General features: G+C 52.7%; 1 protein-coding gene across 2 annotated transcripts; it reads right to left on the bottom strand.

Moving 5' to 3' along the window:
• Positions 1-777: 777 nt before the first annotated feature.
• Positions 778-19,300, bottom strand: SFXN1 (sideroflexin 1). 2 transcript variants are annotated; one of them, XM_006097671.3, is made up of 11 exons: positions 19,176-19,300; positions 12,373-12,551; positions 9,903-10,073; positions 9,098-9,196; positions 7,960-8,035; positions 7,089-7,174; positions 5,702-5,829; positions 5,078-5,127; positions 3,613-3,662; positions 3,170-3,217; positions 778-1,796 (listed from the first exon to the last, which is right to left on the bottom strand). In XM_006097671.3, the coding sequence occupies exons 2-11, from the start codon at positions 12,540-12,542 to the stop codon at positions 1,700-1,702; spliced, it is 975 nt and encodes a 324-aa protein (XP_006097733.1). In that variant the 5' UTR covers positions 12,543-12,551; positions 19,176-19,300; the 3' UTR covers positions 778-1,699. The 2 variants fall into 2 exon arrangements, with proteins under 2 accessions (XP_006097733.1, XP_023617199.1); XM_023761431.1 differs by lacking the exons at positions 12,373-12,551; positions 19,176-19,300 and adding an exon at positions 4,451-4,520 and having other exon boundaries at positions 3,613-3,734; positions 9,903-10,094.
• Positions 19,301-21,365: the final 2,065 nt, after the last annotated feature.

Below are 21,365 nucleotides of genomic sequence, written 5' to 3'. Positions count from 1 at the left end.
GGCAAGACACTGCGCTAACACTGAACAGCCGCCGCCCGCGCTCGGCCACTCCCGCCTGGGGTCCGGCGCCTTTCCCAGCCATTGCACTTCCTGGGAGCGGTCCTCCAGGTCGCTGGGATGTTCCTTTTTATAAACCACGGTGACGCTGACAGGAAATAAAAGCGCCAGGAGCCGGAGCTCCTGTGATCATGTTAAGTAGATACAGCTCCACAGTTGCTATCCCTTTCATGACGGCGCCTAAAAATGGCAGTTTATTCACCTTCTGCTCAGCCATTGCTTTTTCAGCAAAGGTGAGGATGCTGCGGGGGCTCCCAGTGAGGGGGTGAGCATTCTGGGGTAGCTGGGCGTGGGAGGGCCTCCCGGGCTGGGCTCTCGGTAGGAGCACCCTGCAAGCACCTCAGGGAGACCGCCTTGAATTTCAGGCTTTGACCACTTCTTCAAGAGCAGCATCTACGGCAACAAAACACACGCAAGGCCAGCATGTGTTGTGGGAACCTCTTTTGCTTCAAAGGGTTTAAGACGGAAAAATGGAGAACATTTTGGAGGCATAAAGGGAGGCTCCGAGTGGCCCATCCACCCCTCGGAGAAGAGGAACGCACACGAGGCCCACCCTGTTTCCGGATGGGGAACTCAGCCGTCTCATTGCCAGGAGGAGATCTGCCAGCACTGTTGTACGTTTCTCTACCTACACGTCTCTGAATCACAGTGGAATCAATACCCGCAAGGGCACGCCGCCTTGCCTACACCTGTGAACACGGACAGACCGGAAACACAGTCTCTATTGCATGAACTATATTAAATGTGAAACTACTACAGGGATGTAAACAGTGGTCCATGGAGCCTTATTTTCAATCAGGGCGGATGCAGTACACAACCTTCAAGTAAAATCATTTAGCCACCGATTCACACACATGATGTCCGAATCTTCCCGAAAGCCAATGAGATCAGCAAGGACGAGACAAGACCCGTAGGGGCTGGACCTGCGCTCACTCCTGAAATCTGCCAGGCGAACCCGAACGTCCCGGCACGCTGCACCAGGACCGGACACGCTGCCTACACTGACGTGTGCGCATGGCAGTTATCTGAGTGTTTGATGTAATTGAATATCAAGCCAACAGGTATAACGTTTTCGTAAGAACGTAAAACAGAAGCATTTAAGGTTCGACCAGAGACGTCAGCAGCAGGGAGTGCCCAGCTCCTGAGAGCAGGACGCCGCGCCACGCGTGTCCGTTCCGTGACGCAGGGTTTACCCTACGCGCTGTGTTTTATAGTTTAGCATCAGAGCTGTGTGCTTTCCAAATCACTGCCTCCATGGCCTTGCTCTGAAACAAGAGTGGGAGGACAATTCAGTATTTTACCTGATTTCCTTTGCACTGACTGATAATCAATTTCTTGAGCATCTACTCTGTGCCTAGCAGCGCTTTTAAAAACTCGAGGTGAGGGCTGGACTGTTGTCTTTGAGGAAACAATTACCATAAAAGCTACAGGAAAGCCATTTCTGTTCATTATCCCCTGACTCAGGTGTGAGAGGGCGATGGGGTGCCTGGCCCACCCGGCGCCGTGCTGGACAGAGAGCCGACTCTACAGGCTGACGTGGGTCGTGGAGAAGGTCTGTGCCCGGAGAAGCCAGGCGGAGGCCTCCCTCCCTCGCTGGCGCACCAGGTCCGAGCGGGCGGGGCTGGGCGGGCGTCCTCCCCCTTCACAGTCCCTTGTTGAAGTACACGCGGCGGAGCTCAGGGTGGCTCTCTCGCAGCTTGGCTTGCAGCTCAGCCTCCAGGCTGGTCACGGACATGGAACTGGGGGAGGGAGAAAGGACAGTGGTTACAGGGGCCGAGGTGGGCTGGGATGTCCTGCTCTGTCCGGGGGCCGTGGCTTCCACACGGGTGACTTCTCTGCTTAAGAATGGCGGGTCACGGACAGAGGATGGGCCGGTGAATGGTGGCGTTCTCTGTCCGGCGGAGGCACCTGAGAAAGGTCATCTGGAACAGCGCCCCATCCAGAGCCTCCTCCGCACGCCTAGGGCTGCCTAGGGCGTGACAGACCTGGAGCCAGGACCTGGCCCAGCAGGCACAGCCCCAGGGCAGAGGCCGGCAGCCCTCACACCCCATCCACACAGCAGAACCCGCTCCACACCCAGTGCCAGGTCAGGAGGCAGCGGGAGACTTAGATCTAGACGCAGCCCCACTAACGCCCTGTCAATCCAGTGCTCACACCCACAGCAGCCTGGGACAGAAGCGCACGAGAAGGCTTTAACCTAGAGTGCCGGGAGTGCTACCGCGCTCCTCCTGCAGTGTCACTAGTAGATGCTAGTAGTTCACTCTTTATTGACAGATGGCACCTAAGTGCAGATTACTTACGATGCCGAATGTTTGTAGTTCTAAAATTGACCACTGGCATTTATCTGCCTAATTGTAATAATTTTTTTCCTAAACTGCTGTAAAATCAGCAAAAATGCCTTGGCAATTTTAGCATAGTTTCTAGAAAATTGGTCGGCACTCAAAGGGTTAAAGCAGCGGTTCTCAACCTGTGGGTCGCGACCCCTTTGGCGGTCGAACGACCCTTTCACAGGGGTCGCCTAAGACCATCCTGCATATCAGATATTTACATTACGATTCATAACAGTAGCAACATTACAGTTATGAAGTAGCAACGAAAATAATTTTATGGTTGGGTCACAACATGAGGAACTGTATTTAAAGGGCCAGAAGGTTGAGAACCACTGCAAAGGCAGAAAACAAGCAGGAAGAAGGGAAGCAAAATACCGACCCCGGAGCTAAGGGCGTGTAATTGCTGTTCCCGGGGGTGCGACTGACATTCCCAGGCGTCTGTACAGACGCACGTGCCCACGGACGGGATGGCACGGGCCACATTGACATTTTCATAAAAGCCAATCTGCACCGGAGTTCACCTCTTACAAAAGAAGGAGCATTTTCAGGTGGCGAGGGAGCAGGTAGAGAGAGTTTAGAAATTAAGCAGATGTGCGTCTGATTCCTGCCTCCAGCTGTTCCTTTTAGAGACCTTGGCTTCCTTCATCTGTGTGAGCCTCAACTTTCCTACCAGTGAAACGGAACAATAGCCCCTGTGACGTGAAGTAACACTTGTAACTCAGGGTGGGTCTGGTTTGTCGGATGAAAACGCATGATCGTCCCAAAGAATAACAAACACATACCTTTTCTGAGGAAAGAGGGCACAGCACAGAGGCGTAGCAAATACCAAACTAAAAAAAAAAAGGCAAATCAGCGCACTGGGAAATAGTCGACTTCTCAGGTTCTTTGTCTAGTTTACTTTTCCAACAATCCCCTTCCTCTCTTTTGAGCCTCAAAAACCATGTTCCGTTTGTATCATGTTATTACCCCAATGATTGCCAAAATAATTTTTAAAAAATCAGAGATAACAGGAGTTTAAGAAAGAATCATGCAACAGTCCCAAATGTTGAAAGCTTCCCTAGAGACAGTTTACTTCCGGCTCATTGTCGGGACCGTACGTCCCAGCTGTTCTGGGATGTCCTCATTTTCTAAACTGGTCCCACATCACCTCCCTCTCCTCCCTTTCCATGTGCTGCACACGTGTCTTGAAAAGAGAAATGAATGATCTCGAAGGGATTCTACTCACCAGAAGCCAACCAGTCCAACCTGAATGGGCGCACTCATCCACGGGAACCTCTGTGACGAGAAAGACATTATTTTGAAGACTTTCCATACAGGCTCTTAGCGACCATTTCTTCTGCCGACGGACTGGAAGGAGCCCCCGTTACAGGTCCAGGTGGACTGTGATTCGTGTAACGGGGGGACACTGCAACACGCGTGCTAGTCCTGACTTCCCGCGGCCCCCTCGCCCCCGACCTGTCAGTACACGTACGTGTGGAGACCACGGCTTCTCGTTCTCCCCTTGCACATGTGATCTGAATGGTGCTTGGGGGGTCCAGGTCGCTGTTGTTTATTACCATCCACCTCCTGGCTGGGAGGCAGGCAGCTCCTCCCACAGGGCTGCCCTAACAGCTGGCTCCATCGCCCGACCCACCGAGCTTCGGGTCCTTGCCCGCTTCCTAACGCACGTGGTAACGTTCATCAACCACCGAGGCCAGGGCCTGGGACGGAGCAGAAGCCCCGCAAGCACCCCCTCATCCCCGCGTCTCCCCTCTCTTGGCCTTCTCTCTGTCAGTATGGTTAACGCTATGGCTGGCGTCAGACATTTTGCCTGTCGCTTTTTAAAAATGGAAACGAGTGAGTTGGTCAGTCTTCTGGAGAGTAAGTACTGTTAGATTTGTAGTTTGCAAAAGTGGTATCAAAATGCACACTATAAAGAGCGATGAGTAGATGGTCCCGTAACTAAGGCCACAGAAATAGCTGCGACCAAGTTGTGAACTGGTTGTCATGACATCAGCCAACGAGTTAAGAGGCAACACTAGTGGTTAGAGATGGTGACCCCAGAGCTCGTGTGCGAGGCGTACCCTGGTCCCCGAAGACTCCTCCGGTGAAAGAGGACATCGCACAGGTTAACGTGAGGGAGGGAGGAGTGGACTAGAGAGGAAGGGAGAGAGGTGGTCAAGACGAGACAGATCCCAGAACCCCCCCTCAGGACAGCCAGGGAAGGAAGCGCTGGATCTCGCAGTCTCAGGTGTTGACATGGGATGTGCGATGAGTGTCATGGTGGCTCTCTAGGTCCCTTCATTCCTTGGCGCATCCCCAGGAGGAACCCACAGTCCCTGGTCCCACCAGGACCCTTTCCTCACACGGGGTTGGTGTGTCCAGGTGACAACCTGGGTGTGTCAGTCAAATGAGGGCAGCGCATAGATTAACGAATTGTTATGCTCCCCAAAGAAAAATAAACCGGGCAATTCACTGTTCCGTGACGCTGCCTCCAAATCCGTTTTCCGTTTCTGACAGTGAGAGGCGTGGCAGCAGTTTTCCTTCGTGGGAGCTTTGTCAAATATCTGAGATTGGACATAAAATGTTCCTGGAACCATCTTTCATCTACATAAGTGCCCGAGTGCCACTGGCCTTCGAATGCTTGGCTCGGGGTTTAGGTAGGAAGAGTCGGTGCGTGTGAGGGCTGGATGGGAAACGGAAGGACTCACCTTCAGAAAGGCCTTCTTCTCCAGGGTGTTCATGATGAACGGGGGGATGGCTGCAAGGAAAGGAGACCGGCGGAACGCGTTAGCTCGTGTCTACTTTCAGCTCACATTGCCCCCGACAAGTTGACAAAAGGCTTATGTCACTTTTAAGCCTTTTCCCACGGCAGAGTGAAGCCATCTGCAATAATTCTTTCAGATACTTTAGGATTGGGGGAAAATCAGTGTTCCCGTTTTCTAGAATTTTGAAAAAGAATGTAACGCTCTTTTCCAGCCAGAAAGCTCTATAATCGTGAGGAGAACTTTACATTTAACTTTAAGTATGAACAGTGCCAACGTCAGGAATGTCTGCCTCCTGCACCCATAAAACAAATGCACCCCGATGGGGGTGGGGCAGCCCTGCGGAGCAGAGAATAAAGACTCCGCCTTGAGCCAGGCACACGCCCTGTGGGTGGCCCTGAGCCTCAGCTTCAGGTTTTCTCACCTTGAAGGAGCCGACGGCAGGGGAGGGATGTGTTTGGTTCACTGATGCACAAACATGTGTTCAATCTGTGTTTGTGGAGTGGATGGGGGATGGGTGGGTGGATGGATGGGTGTGTGGGTGGGTGGGTGGGTGACAGTCATACTCACCCATGCCGGGCGCGGCCATGAGAATCCTGGAGACGACCACTTGTGCAATGGCTTGTTGTGCAGCCTGTGCCGACTCACCCAAGCGGGTCCCGTTTTCGTCGGTGACGGGAATGCCGACTTTGAGTTCCCTGCAGAGCAAAACGCATGCCAGGTGTTCACAGGTGCTTCATGAAACCGCCGAAGTTCAAGTCCCCACGTAATCCAGTCACCCACCCAAGAGTCATTTTGGCACAAACAAGTCTCTTTTTACATCCTATGAAAAGGTTTAATCCTCGTGCAACAGGCACAAAAGTAAAATAACACAGTAACTTTGTAATAAAAAAAGGAGTCGCAATTTTAACGAAAATACGCCTCACTGGGTGACTATGCTAACTGAAGAGTAAGGGTGATTTTTATGCTGATGTGCAAGTTAGAGCGACTTTCCAAATGAGAGGTAGACCTTGACACGTGGCCGCGCTGAGGGACCCGAGGAGGACTCAGGAGTCACCAGCAGATGGTGCTAAGGGGTATTTGTAACAAGTCAGTGACAAAGCGACAGTTCCTTACAGCTCCTGCCCCTACCCTGTTCCTCATTATCCATTCCAAAACGTTTTTTCTTGTTCTTTCTTCTCTAAATTGTAAAAAACAAAAACAAAAACAAAAAACAAAAACCTTCCAAAGATATAGATTAATATTATTTTAAATTCCAAAAGGAAATTCTGGGGGAAAAGAAGGACCTGTTGAGAGAACAAACTTCTTTGTGTAGACCTGCTCTGCCCCGCCTGGCACAACTAGATCTCAGTGTGAGGTGTGCTTCTAGCCTCTGTGATACGGAAGCAGAAAGGGTATTCTAGCTCCTGCACTCAGCCTGTCCCAGGAATTAGCAGCTCAGCGGCTAAGCCTGTCCATCAGGGGACCCATCCTCACTTCCAACTCCAGATTATTTTGACACAAATCCCCAATCTCATACGATTCTAGCTGTAAATGTTAAAATAATTTTAAAAGTTTCAACGAAGTGAATTCTTATAAGAATCTTATTACTACAGTAGGTCCTTGGGTTACGTCGGAGATCCGTTCCTACGGCGACGTAATGCGATTTTCGCCGTAAGTGGGAACCCACCTACATAAGCACCTACGTCACTCACAGGGAGCACATACACAGCAGCAATGAAGTGAAACAGTAAAAAAATTTAAAAGAAAGATAACAATACCTGATCTTTACTTGTGGTAAATAAATAATAAAAAACATAAAGCACATATGTACATACATCGAAATGACGGAACTTTTTTTTTATGAATAAATGGGAGATGGCGACGTAACCACGAAACGACGTACGTCGAGTCCGACGTAATCCGAGGACTGTCTGTACTGTAAGCACAGCCATTTCTAGAAATGCCCATGACTAACCTTTGCCGCATCAGTGGGATATTGATGCAATTCGCAGCAGCTACGGCGGCAAAGGGCACGAAGCGTCCTATGAGTGGTGACACGTGCTGCAGAGGAGAAATCCGAAAGCATGATCTCACTTTTCCTGGATTCCTGGGTGGCAATGCTTATTGCTTCCTGAAAACTGCTGAAAATGCAGAGTCCTGTGTATAGAAACTCAGGCCAGGAGTCCTTTCTCCACCCGTTACCTAGCGGTATTTGTATATCTCTAGCGGGGTGTATGCGACTTCTCACACATTTTGGCAGCTTAGTGTGGAGGGGCATTGAGTCCCAAACTCTTGGGGTCAGGTGTCGGCTCGCCCCCTCTTCAGAGGTGTGGCCTGAGGCCCGCTGCCCGCTCAGCCGCTGGTGGGCCGTTCTGGTGGGTGAGCACGTAACCTAGCACTATGTCAGGCACAGACCAGCGTCTTGGCTGTGGGGGACACCCCTGCCCAAGGAAGCTGTAATTAAAACATGCAGTTGCACCCAAGCTGGTCTGACTCAGTGGATAGAGCGTCGGCCTTAGGACCGAAGGGTCCCGGGTTCGATTCTGGTCAAGGACATATGCCCGGGTTGTGGGCTCCATCCCCAGTGGGGAGTGTGCAGGAGACAGCCGGTCAATGATTCTCTCTCATCATTGATGTTTCTATCTCTCTCTCTCCCTCTCCCTTCCTCTGAAATCAATAAAAATATTTTTTAAAAACACACACACACAAAAAAAATAAGCAGTCGAAGAGAATGACCATAATAAGAAAGTCTTAGGACTTGAACTATTTTGAGAAACAGTGGAGTGCCGGGAGTCAGGTGGTGAGAAGCAGTTACGAGCTTGCCCATGGAATAGAGATCCGCGCACCTTGGTCAGTGCGTTGAGTCCTAGCGCGGTCGCCACGGCGCCAGTTGTCGCAGACACGTAAGCCGTTCCCAGCTCACTGAGAAGAAAAAACAGCACACACAACGGGTGACCGTCGGGAAACTGGTCCTTTGTTTAAGGAAATGATGGGGGACTGTGCAAGGGCATAAGAGCGGAGAGTCCAGAAAACAGCGTCAGCATCACCTGCAGGTGGGGTAACCTGGAGAAAGGGCAAGTAACCCACAAAGAGTGCGATTCCTCACAGGGACCTGACACAACCCCAAACTCGGACACGGATGGAGAAGGGGCCCGTGAGCACGCAGGACACGGCAGGTGTGGGAGATGCACAGCGGCCTACATGTCTCGGCACATCCACTACACTAACATAAAATGACTTCCAAATGTGGATGCGCATGCTGAGAGCCGACGTGCAATGCTGTTCTTCCTAAAATGGCATCTTAGTGTATAAGATTTCAAAAAGTCTCATGTCTGAAATACAGTTAAGCCCAAGCAGTTCTGTCCTGTTTAGAAATACGTTTTAGCTCACGGACTGGATGCGAGGCGCTGTGACAGTCACTGCTGGTTACCCACGATGACAGAAGAACGCAGACTGTCAAAGCAATTGGAGCGATAAGACAACACACTGGCGTGTGGGAGGAGCCAAGCTAAAAGTTCTGCCTGACGGATCCCTCTGGCCCGTCTAACACTTCCTCAGGGGGGCACAACTCAAACCCATTCCCTTCCTTTCTGGCTCCATCGAGGACCGATGTGTAAGACCATCAAGTGTAAAAGCCCCCTGACCTCTGCAGAGGTCAGTCACACCATGGACGCCGCTGCTTTTGGCGCCGGCAGTCTGTCCACGCGCACAGGGTAGACGGGGTGCAGCGTGTGGTTCACGCCAGGCCAGCCTGAGCTGCCGTGTGTTCTGGGGGAGCAGAGCCTGAGGGTGAGGGGGACCTGTCTTCCTACAGCGCCGCCAATGGCACAAGTAACGTCTGAGAATCAGGCCAGATGAACAAATATCTTGACAGAACAGGAGGGAAAGGGCCACTGATGAGAATATCTTCCATAACAGACTTTTTAATCGGGAGAGCGTCACCGCCCCATCGGGTGGACACGGGGAGGGGCAGCAGGGCCTTACCTGACAGTGAGGGGGGCGTCTCCGCTCCTGTTGGTGTAGTTGACCACGGCATTGAAGGACTGGTTGATCCACTGCCAGAACAGCACCGCCGGCGTGGTCCTGAAACAGAGCGAGCGTCACGCCGCCAGCATTGCCTGCGGCCTCACCGTTTGTGGGACAGAAAACTCGAGCCCCAGTGACGGGAGGATGCTGGGCGTAGGGCCTGGTGGCTGGGCGTAGGGCCTGGTGGCTGGGCGTAAGGCCTGGTGGCGGGCGTAGGGCCTGGTGGCTGGACAGACTTCATCAACCCTCCTTTCAGTTTCCTCACTCGTTAGAGACGGTGACACCGAGGTCAGGGGGTCGTGGCAAAGACGGCGCTAACTCACACCTTCTCTGACATGTGTGGAGAGCCTGGCACAGTGGGCGCTCGGTCACTGTCAGGCTCTCTCCTGGGAGAAGAAGAAGCCGTTTGTAGGCTAAGTGGTCCTGACCCCTCCCACCTGCACCTCCGCCTCCATCTCCACACCTGCACCGACATGAATGGAGGAAAAGGAACTGTATTAAAGGGTCTGCATGGACACTCTTTACTTTCCTCCTCCACCGCATTTTCCTGTGGGTCTGAGCTTTAGGGGAAAAGCTCAGCCTCCCTTTGAGCAGCAGAGAGAATACCATGCAGCAGAGGGAAAAGGCACTGCAGAGGCCTGGAGCTGCATCTGTACAGAGTGGGACCCGGCAGGGAATCATTTATTTCAATAACATCATTTACACCAAAACCTACTGGAAGCTGCTGCAATACGAAGGGAACTGTCACCGAGCCACAACTCACCTGTAAAATGTCATCATACAGCCCGTGATGGTCATGTTCATGGGAACCTGTGCTGACATTCGTCCTATCAAAACCATCTTCTCGCCGGTGTCGGGGTGAAAAGCTGAGTCATAGATGTACTTTGCTCTCCACAGTTCATTTTCAGTGAGACCTGGAGGGACAACTCCTTGTCTAGGAAACAACAAACAACACACGGCTGCTCATTCCAAATGCCGCACCCGCGGTCTCGGGACAGGCAGCGAGGAGGCGCTCAGGGTTACACTTCCCTCCTGGACGGAGCGACAAGTCCATTACCGACTCGGTGAAACTTCACCAGCAGAAGGACAGTAACACTTCACAGGAACATTTCAACCCACACATCTCACATCATCTATCATTTGGAAAAACCAAAACAGACCTGATATAATAGGGAAGTAGTCGACTTTGAAATATTCTTTGTTTTAAATGACATATTTAAACATGTATTTTGAACTCTGCAAACTCTAAAATATTTTTTAGACAACTGGGCAAAAGCTGTGGCAATCAAGAACATTAGTTCATTTTTATATCTATAGTTTGAAAACCTAGACTAGGCAGGCTCACTATTTTTTTCTCTTTACCAGAGAAACACATATGCATTGCTAGAAATTTAGGGAATACAGAAACTCATTGCAGCGATTAAACCATGGAAGCCTTCACCTGCTCGGCACCCTGGTGATGAGTTAGTGACCACACTGTCCATCCTCCCTAAGACCTCTATGCGCGTGTTTATTTAAAGGCGTCACACTAGACCTGCTGCTCTATAACCACCTTTCTTATCAGTAAGATTTAGTAAGCGTTTCTCTGCATCTTCAGATATTCTCTGTACCATCCATCCTGGGTGGAATCCTCCCCCGCAAAGCACGTCTACCTGGAACCCCAGGATGTGACTTCATTTGGAAACAGGGCCCTTGCAGACGCCACTCGTGAGGATGAGGGGCCCGCACAGGACAGCCACGTGCAGTGGCACAGACAAGGCCGTGGCTGCCAGAGGCGGAGGTCTCGCCATGTGGCCACCAGCCAGGGGGCACCCAGAGCCACCGAAAGCTCGAGGGAGGAGGGAGGACTCTCCCTGGAGCCTCAGACGGGCACAGGCCTGCCCTCCTCTTGGTTTCAGAGGCCACATCTCTGGCACAGGGAGGGGATGTGTTCCTGTTGTTTTAAGCCACTCAGTCTGGGGTTCTCTGTTCCGTCAGCCTCAGGACCTAGTCCATCATCCTCTTAAAGCGGACTGTGAAATAGCGTATTCTATCGGCCCCTACGCTGACACTGTCATCGCTTTTCATTTTTCCATTCGTAAAGGACCAGGAAGTAAATACCCTCATAAATAAATCTATCCCCGCTTCTAAGACCGTGGGGAAAGAAATGAGCGCATCTGCTGAGATAAACGCGAGGTAAAAGATTAGAACGTGAAGTGTCTTCTCTCCTTCCCTCTCCTTTATCATCAGCGTCAGTATTGATTAGGTCAGCGGTTCTCAACCTGTGGGTCGCGACCCCTTTGGGGGTCGAACGACCCTTTCACAGGGGTCGCCTAAGACCATCAGAAAACACATATATAATTACATATTGTTTTTGTGATTAATCACTATGCTTTGATTATGTTCAATTTGTAACAGTGAAATTGGGGGTCACCACAACAAACAAGGAACTGTATTAAAGGGTCGCGGCATTAGGAAGGTTGAGAACCACTGGCTTAGGTAGCTGTATGCAAACTTTATCTAGGGCGGGGAGCCTTTTCTCTGCCAAGGACAATTTGGGTATTTATAACATCATCCTTGGGCCATTTCTCTGCCAAGGGCCATTTGGGTATTCATAACATCATCCTCAGACCATACATAATTATCAACTTAAAAACTAGCCGGCTGTATTTGGTCAAACATTTAATTACCTCGCCCCTAATGCCTGGGCATGGCCTGAGCCTTATACGCCCCCAGGCCAGACATTCCCCACCCCTGCTTTGTAGACTGAGGCTAATCCAGCACCTGTGTTATCTGCTGTCCTGAGGGTTTTCATTGTTATGTAGTCCTAGAAGGCCTGGCCCACTTGAAGGTTATGCAGATGTTCATTATACTTTATCTCAGAAGCAACCAGCCTCCCTAATTCTGGGCAATCTGCCTGTTGTATGAAGCTGTCCCCACTGGAGGCAGAAGGAGGCCTGGGTGGCTGTAGATGCAGAGAAGGGCAGGGCACTGTGAAAGGGGACTTCACAGACTGGTACCTGGGAGTTGGAGGGACGGCTCTTATTTTGGGGCACTTATTTTGGGGCACTATGACTCCTGGACATACGTGTTAAGGGTCAGCAATGGGGAATAAAACATGTCTTCCTAGTTCTATTTTTTTTTTAATAAAAAGGATTCCACTGCAAACACACACACACACACACACACACACACGTAAAGTTGCTAAGTGAAGGTTTAAAGGGAACAGGCTAACATGATGACCATTAACATACTCCGCCCGAAGCGCACTCACGGTTTTCCGGGCGTCCTCCAGCTGTTGGTTGGTTAGCAGGAGGTTCCGGGGGTCCGTCACCGTGAAGAAATGACTGGCTCGTCCCACAAAAGTGCTTTGGTCCCATCGAGGCTCTTGGATGTTGATGTTTGGTGGGAGTTCTCCAGACATGGTTGTGGACTGGGAGGGACAGAGAGACAAGTCCAGTGAAGCCTGACCAGGTCCAGACACTTCAGAAACGTATCAAGTAACGATGCGGGTGTGTTCCTCCTTCCCCAAATATCCTGCTGTTAGTAGCAGAGATAACCTAAACCCAAAGCTAACTTTGTCCACGAATCTCAACCCAATTTCCATGACTTCCACATGTGCCTTTTTATAAGTCCGTGGTATTTCGCCATGCCTTATTTTGGGGAACCCAGAAATACTCTAGAGAAACTGGAAATAGAAAAAGTTAAAAATAAAACCAGTAGTAGCACGGCCTCCTGTTTGAAAGCCTTCTTCTGGGAGAAGCAATCAGCATCAAATACTGCTGCGTTTTGAGCTGCCTTTGTTGTTTCTACAGTCCTACAGTCCGAGGGACTGAGTCAGTCGGAGGGGAGAGACCCAGTCGTCCTGGTGGGAAGGAGGGGAGAGACCCAGTCGTCCTGGTGGGAAGGAGGGAAGTCTCCGGGGCAGTGGGGGGGGATATAGTTTCCCTGCAGGCTGTTTACCCAGAAGGAGCCCAGCATCCAGGCCTCGAGGGCGGGCAACCTGCTGCTCCCCCTCCCCCAGGAAGTTTGAAATGAGAGAGGTGTCCTGAAGCACCTTGTGGTCCTGACAGTATTTCACGATAGTGAACGGTGACGGTTGTTAAATGACCACTGACCTGAGTAGATGAAGACCTAGGTGGCTATTGAACGGTTGGGGAACAGGGCAGCAGCCTCTAGCAAGCAGAGGAGCCCTGGGAGCTGTCCAAAGTGGGAGGCCTTATGGGCAGCAGGGGGAGGGGATCGGAAAGGAAGGATGAACTCGTCTTCCCTGCGGGCTAGAAAGGGAGCGACTGGGCAGATGACCTCGTGACCTCATAGGTGCTGACCAGGAAATTCCAGACCCACCAGTTAGGATTCCATCCCTGGGGAGGGTCCAGACGGCAACTAGGTCAGGTATGAAGTTCTGGTTTGGTGTCGTGGGCTTAGCCCAAGTGGTTCCATTCTGGGGCCTGTGGCTTCCTTCCCAGTTTTACAACAGGCGCTTCTCAACGAGGAACTTCCCGGGGTCCACCGGGGAGTCATTCTGTTACACAGCCTCGTGGGATGCTGGGGACAGCAGGCGTGGCCAGGGTCAGGGACAGTGCCCTTACCCACGGGATGGGCTGCACAGGGCACCCAAGAATGTGTTCCAGGATGAGGTCGCTCACTTTATCAGTGGGGTGGAGGGGGGGCATCTTTCTGCCACATTTCCCTGAGGCTCTGCAGGGGTAGGAATCAGCTTCGGAAATTCAGAGCAGCCGTGAAAGAGGCAGGATGTCGGCCCCGCACAGCACAGGTGGCTGAGAGAAGCCCCCCTCCCGGCCCCAGCCCTGACGAGAGGAGCCCACTGGCCGGTCACCAGTGGGTGAGGACCTGCAGGAGTCAACAGAAAAGTGTTGTGCTGTACACATCACACGGGCAGCTTCCTGATTTCCAGCAGGGTCAGTGTTCACGTCTGAAGGAGCGATGGAAGGGGGTGCGAGGAGCGGGAGCGGCTGTGAGGCTCCAGAACAGAGACTTAGAGGGCAGTGGCTGGTGGGAGGAGGGCTCCTTGATGCGGAAATACAGGCGTCCCTCCTCTCACGGTGCATCAGCGGGTTTTTTTTACAAGTTGACGGTTCGTGGCAGCCCTCGTGGAACAAGATGAGGGGCCCATTCTCCCAGGAGCATTAGCCCTCCAGTCTGTGTCAGTTTGGTAACTGTCGCCATTTGCAGACTTTCTCGTCCTTATTCCACCTGGATGGGGACCTGGGATCCGTGGTCTCTGATGTTGTTGTAACTGTTGTGGGCAGCAGGGACAGCACCCATAAAGGATGGGGACTTAATGGATCAATGTGTTGCTCTGGCTGCCCACCCACTGGCCATTCTGTCAGTCCGTCTCCTCTCTCCTGGGGCCTCCCTGTCCCCTGAGACACAAGAGTGTGATGAGGGCAGTTAACCTACAGTGGCCTCTAAGTCAAGCAGTCACTTTTAAAGTTATATCCCAGTCTTCACGAACCATCTGGGAGGCACCGTGCCTTCCTTACAGGTTAGACGTGACAGTCATCACCGCCGTGCAAGGGCAGGGACCGCCCCCCACGACACAGCAGCCCTCAGGCAGCTCCATTAGTCATCCGTGACCTGTTCAGTTTCTAAGTTTCCTGAACCAGCTGTTTAGCTGACCTTGAGTTCCTGGCTCCAAGGGGCACCTCCCTGTCTGTCCTGTAACTTGGAACCGGGGCGGGCGGTGAGGGGAGGGTGTGCCCTGGGGGCAGCAGGCCTGGGTTTGGATTACAGCCCCACCCACTCTGTGAGCGGCCTCTGCGACCTGGCAGGGGTCAGCCCACACTCCAGGTCTCTGAGCCTTTATCAGCACAGTTAGGACGCTGCCTAATAATATCCACTAACATCTAAGAACCACGTTTTCTAAGAGCTTGCCTGATATCATCTCCTCTAACCCTCATAACAGTTCGGCTACCAGGGCGATTAGCTAACTTGCTCAAGTACGCGTCGGTGCCCAAGTGTGACCCTCAGCCGTCGGCCCCAGAATCCCTGCTCCCTGGAGAGGTGGCTGTGACCAAAAGAGATCTCCCCGGAAATCCCGGCTCAACAGAGCTGGGTGGGCCCGGGAACCTGGCTTTGAAGAAGTATACCAGGGGTACCCAATGGTTAGTTACGTTTGGGAAACACTATGTTCGAAAGAATATAAAAATGATAAGTAATGACCACATGCCCTACCCGTTACAGGAGATTCTTACCCTCTGTGGGGCAATATATACATTCAGGTGACTCCACGGCCACTCCCGCTGGCTGCTGGGCCCCGTTGAGGGCTCCCCGCCCTGTGGCCCGCAGCCCTGGGTGCCTTCCCTGACCACCCATGGGATCAGAACTGGACTTCGACCACAGCAGTGTGGATGTTGTCCTGATTCTGCCCCTTCCTGTCTAGGCATGTCACCGAGAGAGACTTCACAGCGCTGAGTCAGTTTTCCCATCTGCAGGATGGGGATCAGAGTTCGCTCACAGCTGGTGGGAGCGGCAAGCTGAAGTGTGCAAGAGGCTTTATGGCCCCGGATCAACTGTGAACTGCAGGCAGAGGGAGGGTCATCCCTACCGAGCCAGGGCCAGGCCAGGAGGCTGCTGTCCCAGTGGCTGAAGTCCAGCCCGTAAATGCCGTGGCCGTGGCCGGGATGAGGGTGGGGGAGGAATGGAATGGAGCTTTGCTGCCTGAGCCAAAACGACGACCAGAAATGTGCAAGGACAATAACTTTTCCTCAAGAGAAACTTCCTTTCAAGCTTTTAGCTCCCTGCCAGGCACCTGTTTCACTGTTGGAAAAAAGAATTTTCCATAATTTCACCGAAAATAAGTTGGCAGGGAATGTGCTTTATCAGGGACTTGGTAACAAGGACCTTTAACCCTGGCTAAAGATTAACAATGACAACGAAGGCATTAACCTGGAAACTGGTTAAAACAACTGCGGTTTGAAAGAGCTCAGAAGGAGTCTGCTGCCCTGGTCTCCGGATGGGGCCAGCCAGGGGGGCACAGGACTGCGCGCCCTCCTGCGCCCGGCACTGGGCTTGCCCTGCGTCCTTAGACTGCTGGGTCCTGCTCCAGCCCTTTAAGGAACGGCAGTTCCGCAGAGAAGCCAAGTCCACAGCCCAGATGGCCAGCCTGGCAGTGCTGTTCGCTCTGACTCGGCTCCACACCCCTGACCCTTGGGGCCCAAGACGACGTGTCTGCCAAGGCAGCCGCGCACTCAGGAGCTGAACAGCAGAGCTAGCGGTTTGGCTTTGAACTGGTCGTCCACACATTCCTTCCTTATGGGCGTGGCCAGGCAGGAGGCCCGGTGATGTGCCGGAAGGCTGAACCTGGGTGAGGAATCACTCCCTCAAAGGGCATTGCACTCGCAGGGCTGTCTGCCACACCCTCTCCTCCCGTCCAGGCCGAGGGCTGTGTGGGAGGTGGGTCCTGTCTCCAATCAGGAGGGCATGGGGGTACCGCCTTCCGCCTGTCTCCCCTGTCCCCGCCCCCACCCCCTCCCTTCTGTTAATGTTAAAACACCCAGGTGACAACACGATCCTGGTCCACATGCCAACCCTCAAGGTCAGTTGGGGTTTGGGTTTCTTAATCAATATCTTAGGCTGGGTGACGTTCTTATTCATTCAAAAAAATTCTATTGCTTTCTACCAAGATGGTGGTGTCAGCCTGTAAAAATGATAAAATACTACCAATCTGTAACAGTTCAGACAAGTTCCCTTGAATATGTTATCCACTTGAAAGAATCAACTCACAGGTTATGTAATCTGTCTGTGAAAAGATTTCACAAATTAATAGTAGTTAACCAGAAACTGAATAACTTTGAACTTCTTATGATTAGGTGTAGATTTGTTACGTATTCTAATTTAATTTTTCACTTTCTAGGCTAACTTGCACAGTTTAAAAAAAATTTCTTTTTCTTGATTTCAGAGAGGAAGGGAGAGGGAGAGATAGAAACATCAATGATGAGAGAGAATCATTGATCAGCTGCCTCCTGCACGCCCCCCACTGGGGATTGAGCCCACAACCTGGGCATGTGCCCTGCCCGGGAATTGAACCTCAACCTCCTGGTTCATAGGTTGATGCTCAACCCCTGGGCCACGCTGGCCGGGCAGTATTTTTCTTTAATGACTCACTGCTGCTGATTTTTTTCACCTTTAACCTCAGGTGAAAGGTTCTACCCATGATTATACTCCAACTAAGTGCATCGAATGCTGCCCGAGTGAGAGGGTGCGGAGGCCACATGCACTCCGTGGCGCCCAAGAGCAGAGCAGTTGCACCCGCTCTGAGGTCTCTCTGCTCAGGTGGTCCTCTCCGCTTCCTGGAAGACATCGAGGATGCGGAAAGGATGCTCCCTGCCTGTGGGCACCTTCCTATTCCCGTCCACCTGGGAGCAGGAAACTCCCAGAATGTGAAGAGCATCCTAAACGTTCTCCCGCTGCTGGATTACCAGCCCCCATGGATGTGCAGGTTCCTCACTGGAACCACAGGCGCCGTCCCTTCCTGAAGCCCCGTGGGCCCCAAAGCCTGCGCCCGCCCAGCCCGAGTGCACCCTTAGAGCGATTACATCTTAGGGCTGGGGGGGAGCTGCCGGCTCCTTCTCTCCAAACACCATCATTTTTGCAAGCCAGACGCCTGCAGGCCTGAGCGGAGAGAGGACCTGCTTGAGGTCCCCGCACTTCTTGGTGGACCTCCACCCACCCTCCCAGGGTCCCCTCTCATCTTATTAATCTTACACCCCAAGTCTGAGTGCAGCACCGTAAAGGCTGCAGAGCCCCCTCCTTTGCCTGCACACCTCCTTTCACCCATTCCGGTGCCTGGGACACGGAAGAAGCTCCGTGAACAGGATGGACACAGGAGGAGGAAATCTAGGGGCACCCAAGTCAAAGTCTGTAGCTGAGGCCGCAGAGAGAAGGCGGGACGTCTGAGAAAATGACCCACAAGATGCCCTGGGTCCAGACGGCAGGGGCCCATGGCGTGAAGTCACTGTAGGGGGATCTCATCCAGATGCCTGACAAATACTCATGGAGGTGCCTGTGGTGCAGGGCACTGCTGGGTCAGAGGATGGAGAGGTGAGCAAGGCAAACCCAGGCCCGGATCACAAGGAGAGAATAAAGCAAGCAAGTGAGCAGTTCATTGCAACGGCTGACAAATGCTTTTCCAGGAAACACACAGGGGCACAGCTAACAAAGGCTGTGGGCTCGAGGGTGGAGATTTCAGACAACTCGGCGGGGGAAGCAACATGTAACTGACACTCAGAGGCTCGCTCTGCTCATGGCCAGCTGCGTGACCTTGGCCAGATCACTCAGCCTCTCTGAGCCCCAGCTTTCTCATCTGATCAGGAAGGCAACCCAGGTACCTACAGAGCTTTAAGAATGGGAAGCGAAGGGACCTCCATCCCCTGCACACGTAGCGATAATGGGGTTATTGCCATCCTGATGGGTCAGAGGCCTGTGCAGAAGGGACAGACCAGAAGAGCACAGACATGCAAGGCCGGCACCAGATTACTGCCCATCTCTTCCCAGCTGGACTGTGAGTTCCAGGGCAGGGGCCCGTGGTCGCCTCTGACCCCGGGGCCCCGCTCTGCGGCCGGTGGTCACCTCTGACCTCAGCACCCCGCTATGCTCCTGGAGAAGCCAAGAACGAGGAGCAAGGGAGCACGAGGGGCGCAGGGGTCGGTGCCACCTGGTTACCTAGCGACCGTGCGCGTGGCCGGTCCCACAGCAGCCATCTTGGATGGCCTCCCCACCGCGAGTTGTCGCTGCCGCAGGGACAGCGTGGCAGGGGGCGTGCGCGCGCTCGGAGGACCCCCTCCCATCTGGGGAGCCCAGGGAACTAGGCTGCTGGAGTGGGGGGCTGTCGGCAGCAGATGGCAGGAGCCCCGGGCGGAAGGCAGATGGCCAGGCAGTCCCGCAGGGTTAGGGGTCTTGTGTCCCTGAGCCGGGGGGGTCCCTGCAGTCGGCGCGCGGGCTGCACCGCTGCATCCCCGCCCGAGCCCGCGCCTCCCGCCGGCTCCCTGCGCTTTTCCCACCCATCGCGGCCGCGCCGCCACCGGAGACTCACCGCTCCCCGCGGGCCGCCGCCAGCGCCACTTGCAGGACCTGTTCGGTGGCGCCTCCCTCACCACCGGAAGCGCTTCTCCCGCCACACCGCCGAGTGCGCACGGCTCCCGCCGCGCAGGACCCCAGTCCAGGCGGGGCCGCGTGCGCCCTGCGCCTGGGAGCCCCGCCCCGCCCCGCCCCCTGAGTCACCGGTGTCGCCCCCGCCTGCCCGGCGCCACGCTGGGTGCCCCGCGTTTTTAGCTTCTGGTTTCTGGTTCCTTTGGGGGCTCGCGTGTCTTCCGTCCCCCATCTCCCAAGTTTCATCCCTCCACGGTGGGGGTGGGGGCTCCGGCTCAGGCTAAATGCCACGTTTCTTATTTTGGTTTCCCAAGGGACCACCCCCCACTTAAATGTCTCCATTCCAGGGTCTTGCGTAGGGTCAGCATCCATATTGTCCCTCACCCACTCATTTACTCATTTAAACCAGCGTTTCCCCAGATGTGGCGTGTGGCATCACTGGTGCTCCAAGGCGATTTTAGGTGGGACCCGTGCCACGACCTGCTTTCTGTCTTAGAAAGACTCCCTCTAGCTGCCGTGTGGAAGCAGGCGGGGGTGGTGGAGGCAGGCAGAGGCCGTAGGGAGGGACCGTGGTGACCAGGGGAGAGACCTTGGTGGCTTGGACCAGGTGGGTAATGGGAGGTGGCAGGAATTACTGGGTTCTGGTCTATTTCGGAGGCAGATGAAATCTAATAAATGGTGAATTACATCATGGTCATGGATAGTCAGATTTCATTTTCAAAGTCGTAAATTTCTCCCAAATTAACCTGTACATGCAGTGCAACTCCAAGCAAAATTCTGACATCTTCTAGTATGTATAACTTGACAAAGTGGCTGGGAAAATGTATATGGAAAAATAAAGAGCCAGCAATAGCCCAAACAATTTTGCAGAAAAAGCGCAGAGTGACTCACCCCATGAATAGAGAGGTGGTGTGTTTGTGCAGGGACCAGCATCTCGCTGGGTGCACCTGAGCCGCCAGGCGCGGACCTGCCTTACAGAAACCTGCTGGCGCGGCATTCCAGACGGGCGAAGGTTACTCCCTCGTTAAATGATACCGGAGCATCTCCACCTTCTGCCATCTGTGGGAATGTGTCCCTGTGTATGCATGCAACCCCAGACTGATTAAAGGCCCAAACATGTAAAACAAATCTCATAAGTTTTTAGCAGACGTTTAAGAGGGTATCTTATGACCCCAAGATAAGGAGGCATTCTTAATTTAAACACAAAAAGTACAATATATAAAGGAAAGATTGAAAAGCCTCATTAAACTAAAAAATTCACACTCATCATGACACCATAATAGAAGTGAAAGAGTTCACAGACAAGGAGGAAATATTTTCAACCCATAGATCTGGCAAAGAATAGATCTCCAGAAATAGAGAAGCATTCACAAAATAGCAAGAAGAAAGAGAAACAACCCAATAGAAAAACATATAAAAACATGAATATATGCAACTCACAGAGAAAGAAGACCCAATGGCCCCGTTACACAAGATATCCAAACTGGCTGATAATCCGGGCACTCAGCATGGTTTCAGATATTTTTTTTGGTGACACTCCGCATCCTCAGAACTCCTGTGACTGTTTAGCCAGTTCCTGTTCCTTATCACACTCTATGCCAAACGTTGGGCTCAAAAAGATTTTTTTTAAAAAGTTCCACCCTCAAAGAGCTTATTGGTGAGGTGATAGACATGTGGACAGGTAGTTACAATCAATGGTTACAATGCAATATGAAAACTGCAACAGCATAATGTGTGCTGTATAGCTAACTGCTATGAGAGAGGAGGGATTGACTAGCTTTGCCTGCAGAAAGGGGATGCAAGAGAGATATAGCAGGCACAGTGTATCAGTCATCACAGTACTCCTACAGCACAACCCTAAGACCTCAGGGGTAGGCACCAATCAACATTCATTTTGCTCCGGAGTCCATGGGTTGGCTGGCGGATTCTGGCCATCTGAGCTGGGCCCTCGGGGTTACTCATGTGCCCATGGTCAGCTGTGGGCTCTCGGTGGCTGTACTGGTCTTGGCAGGACTCTCACATGTCGGGGGCCTCGGCTAAGACAACTGATCTGGCTCTATTCCCCGCCTTATTCCTCCGGTAAACCCTGGGCCTGTCCATGGGGAAAAGGCAGGGGAGAAGGAGGAAGGGAAAG

The sequence above is a fragment of the Myotis lucifugus genome, unplaced genomic scaffold (assembly GCF_000147115.1).
Source record: "Myotis lucifugus unplaced genomic scaffold, Myoluc2.0 scaffold_208, whole genome shotgun sequence".
Taxonomy (NCBI): domain Eukaryota; kingdom Metazoa; phylum Chordata; class Mammalia; order Chiroptera; family Vespertilionidae; genus Myotis; species Myotis lucifugus.
This window is presented reverse-complemented; position numbering and strand designations above follow the sequence as displayed.

Excerpts from the sequence above, each read along its gene's own strand:
- SFXN1 (XM_006097671.3), bottom strand. The coding sequence starts at position 12,542 with ATGTCTGGAGAACTCCCACCAAACATCAACATCCAAGAGCCTCGATGG. Across the intron at positions 10,074-12,372 it reads GTGAGTGCGCTTCGGGCGGA|ACAAGGAGTTGTCCCTCCAG; the intron begins GTATGTTAATGG and ends GTTGTTTCCTAG. Across the intron at positions 5,128-5,701 it reads CATGGCCGCGCCCGGCATGG|CCATCCCCCCGTTCATCATG; the intron begins GTGAGTATGACT and ends CTTTCCTTGCAG.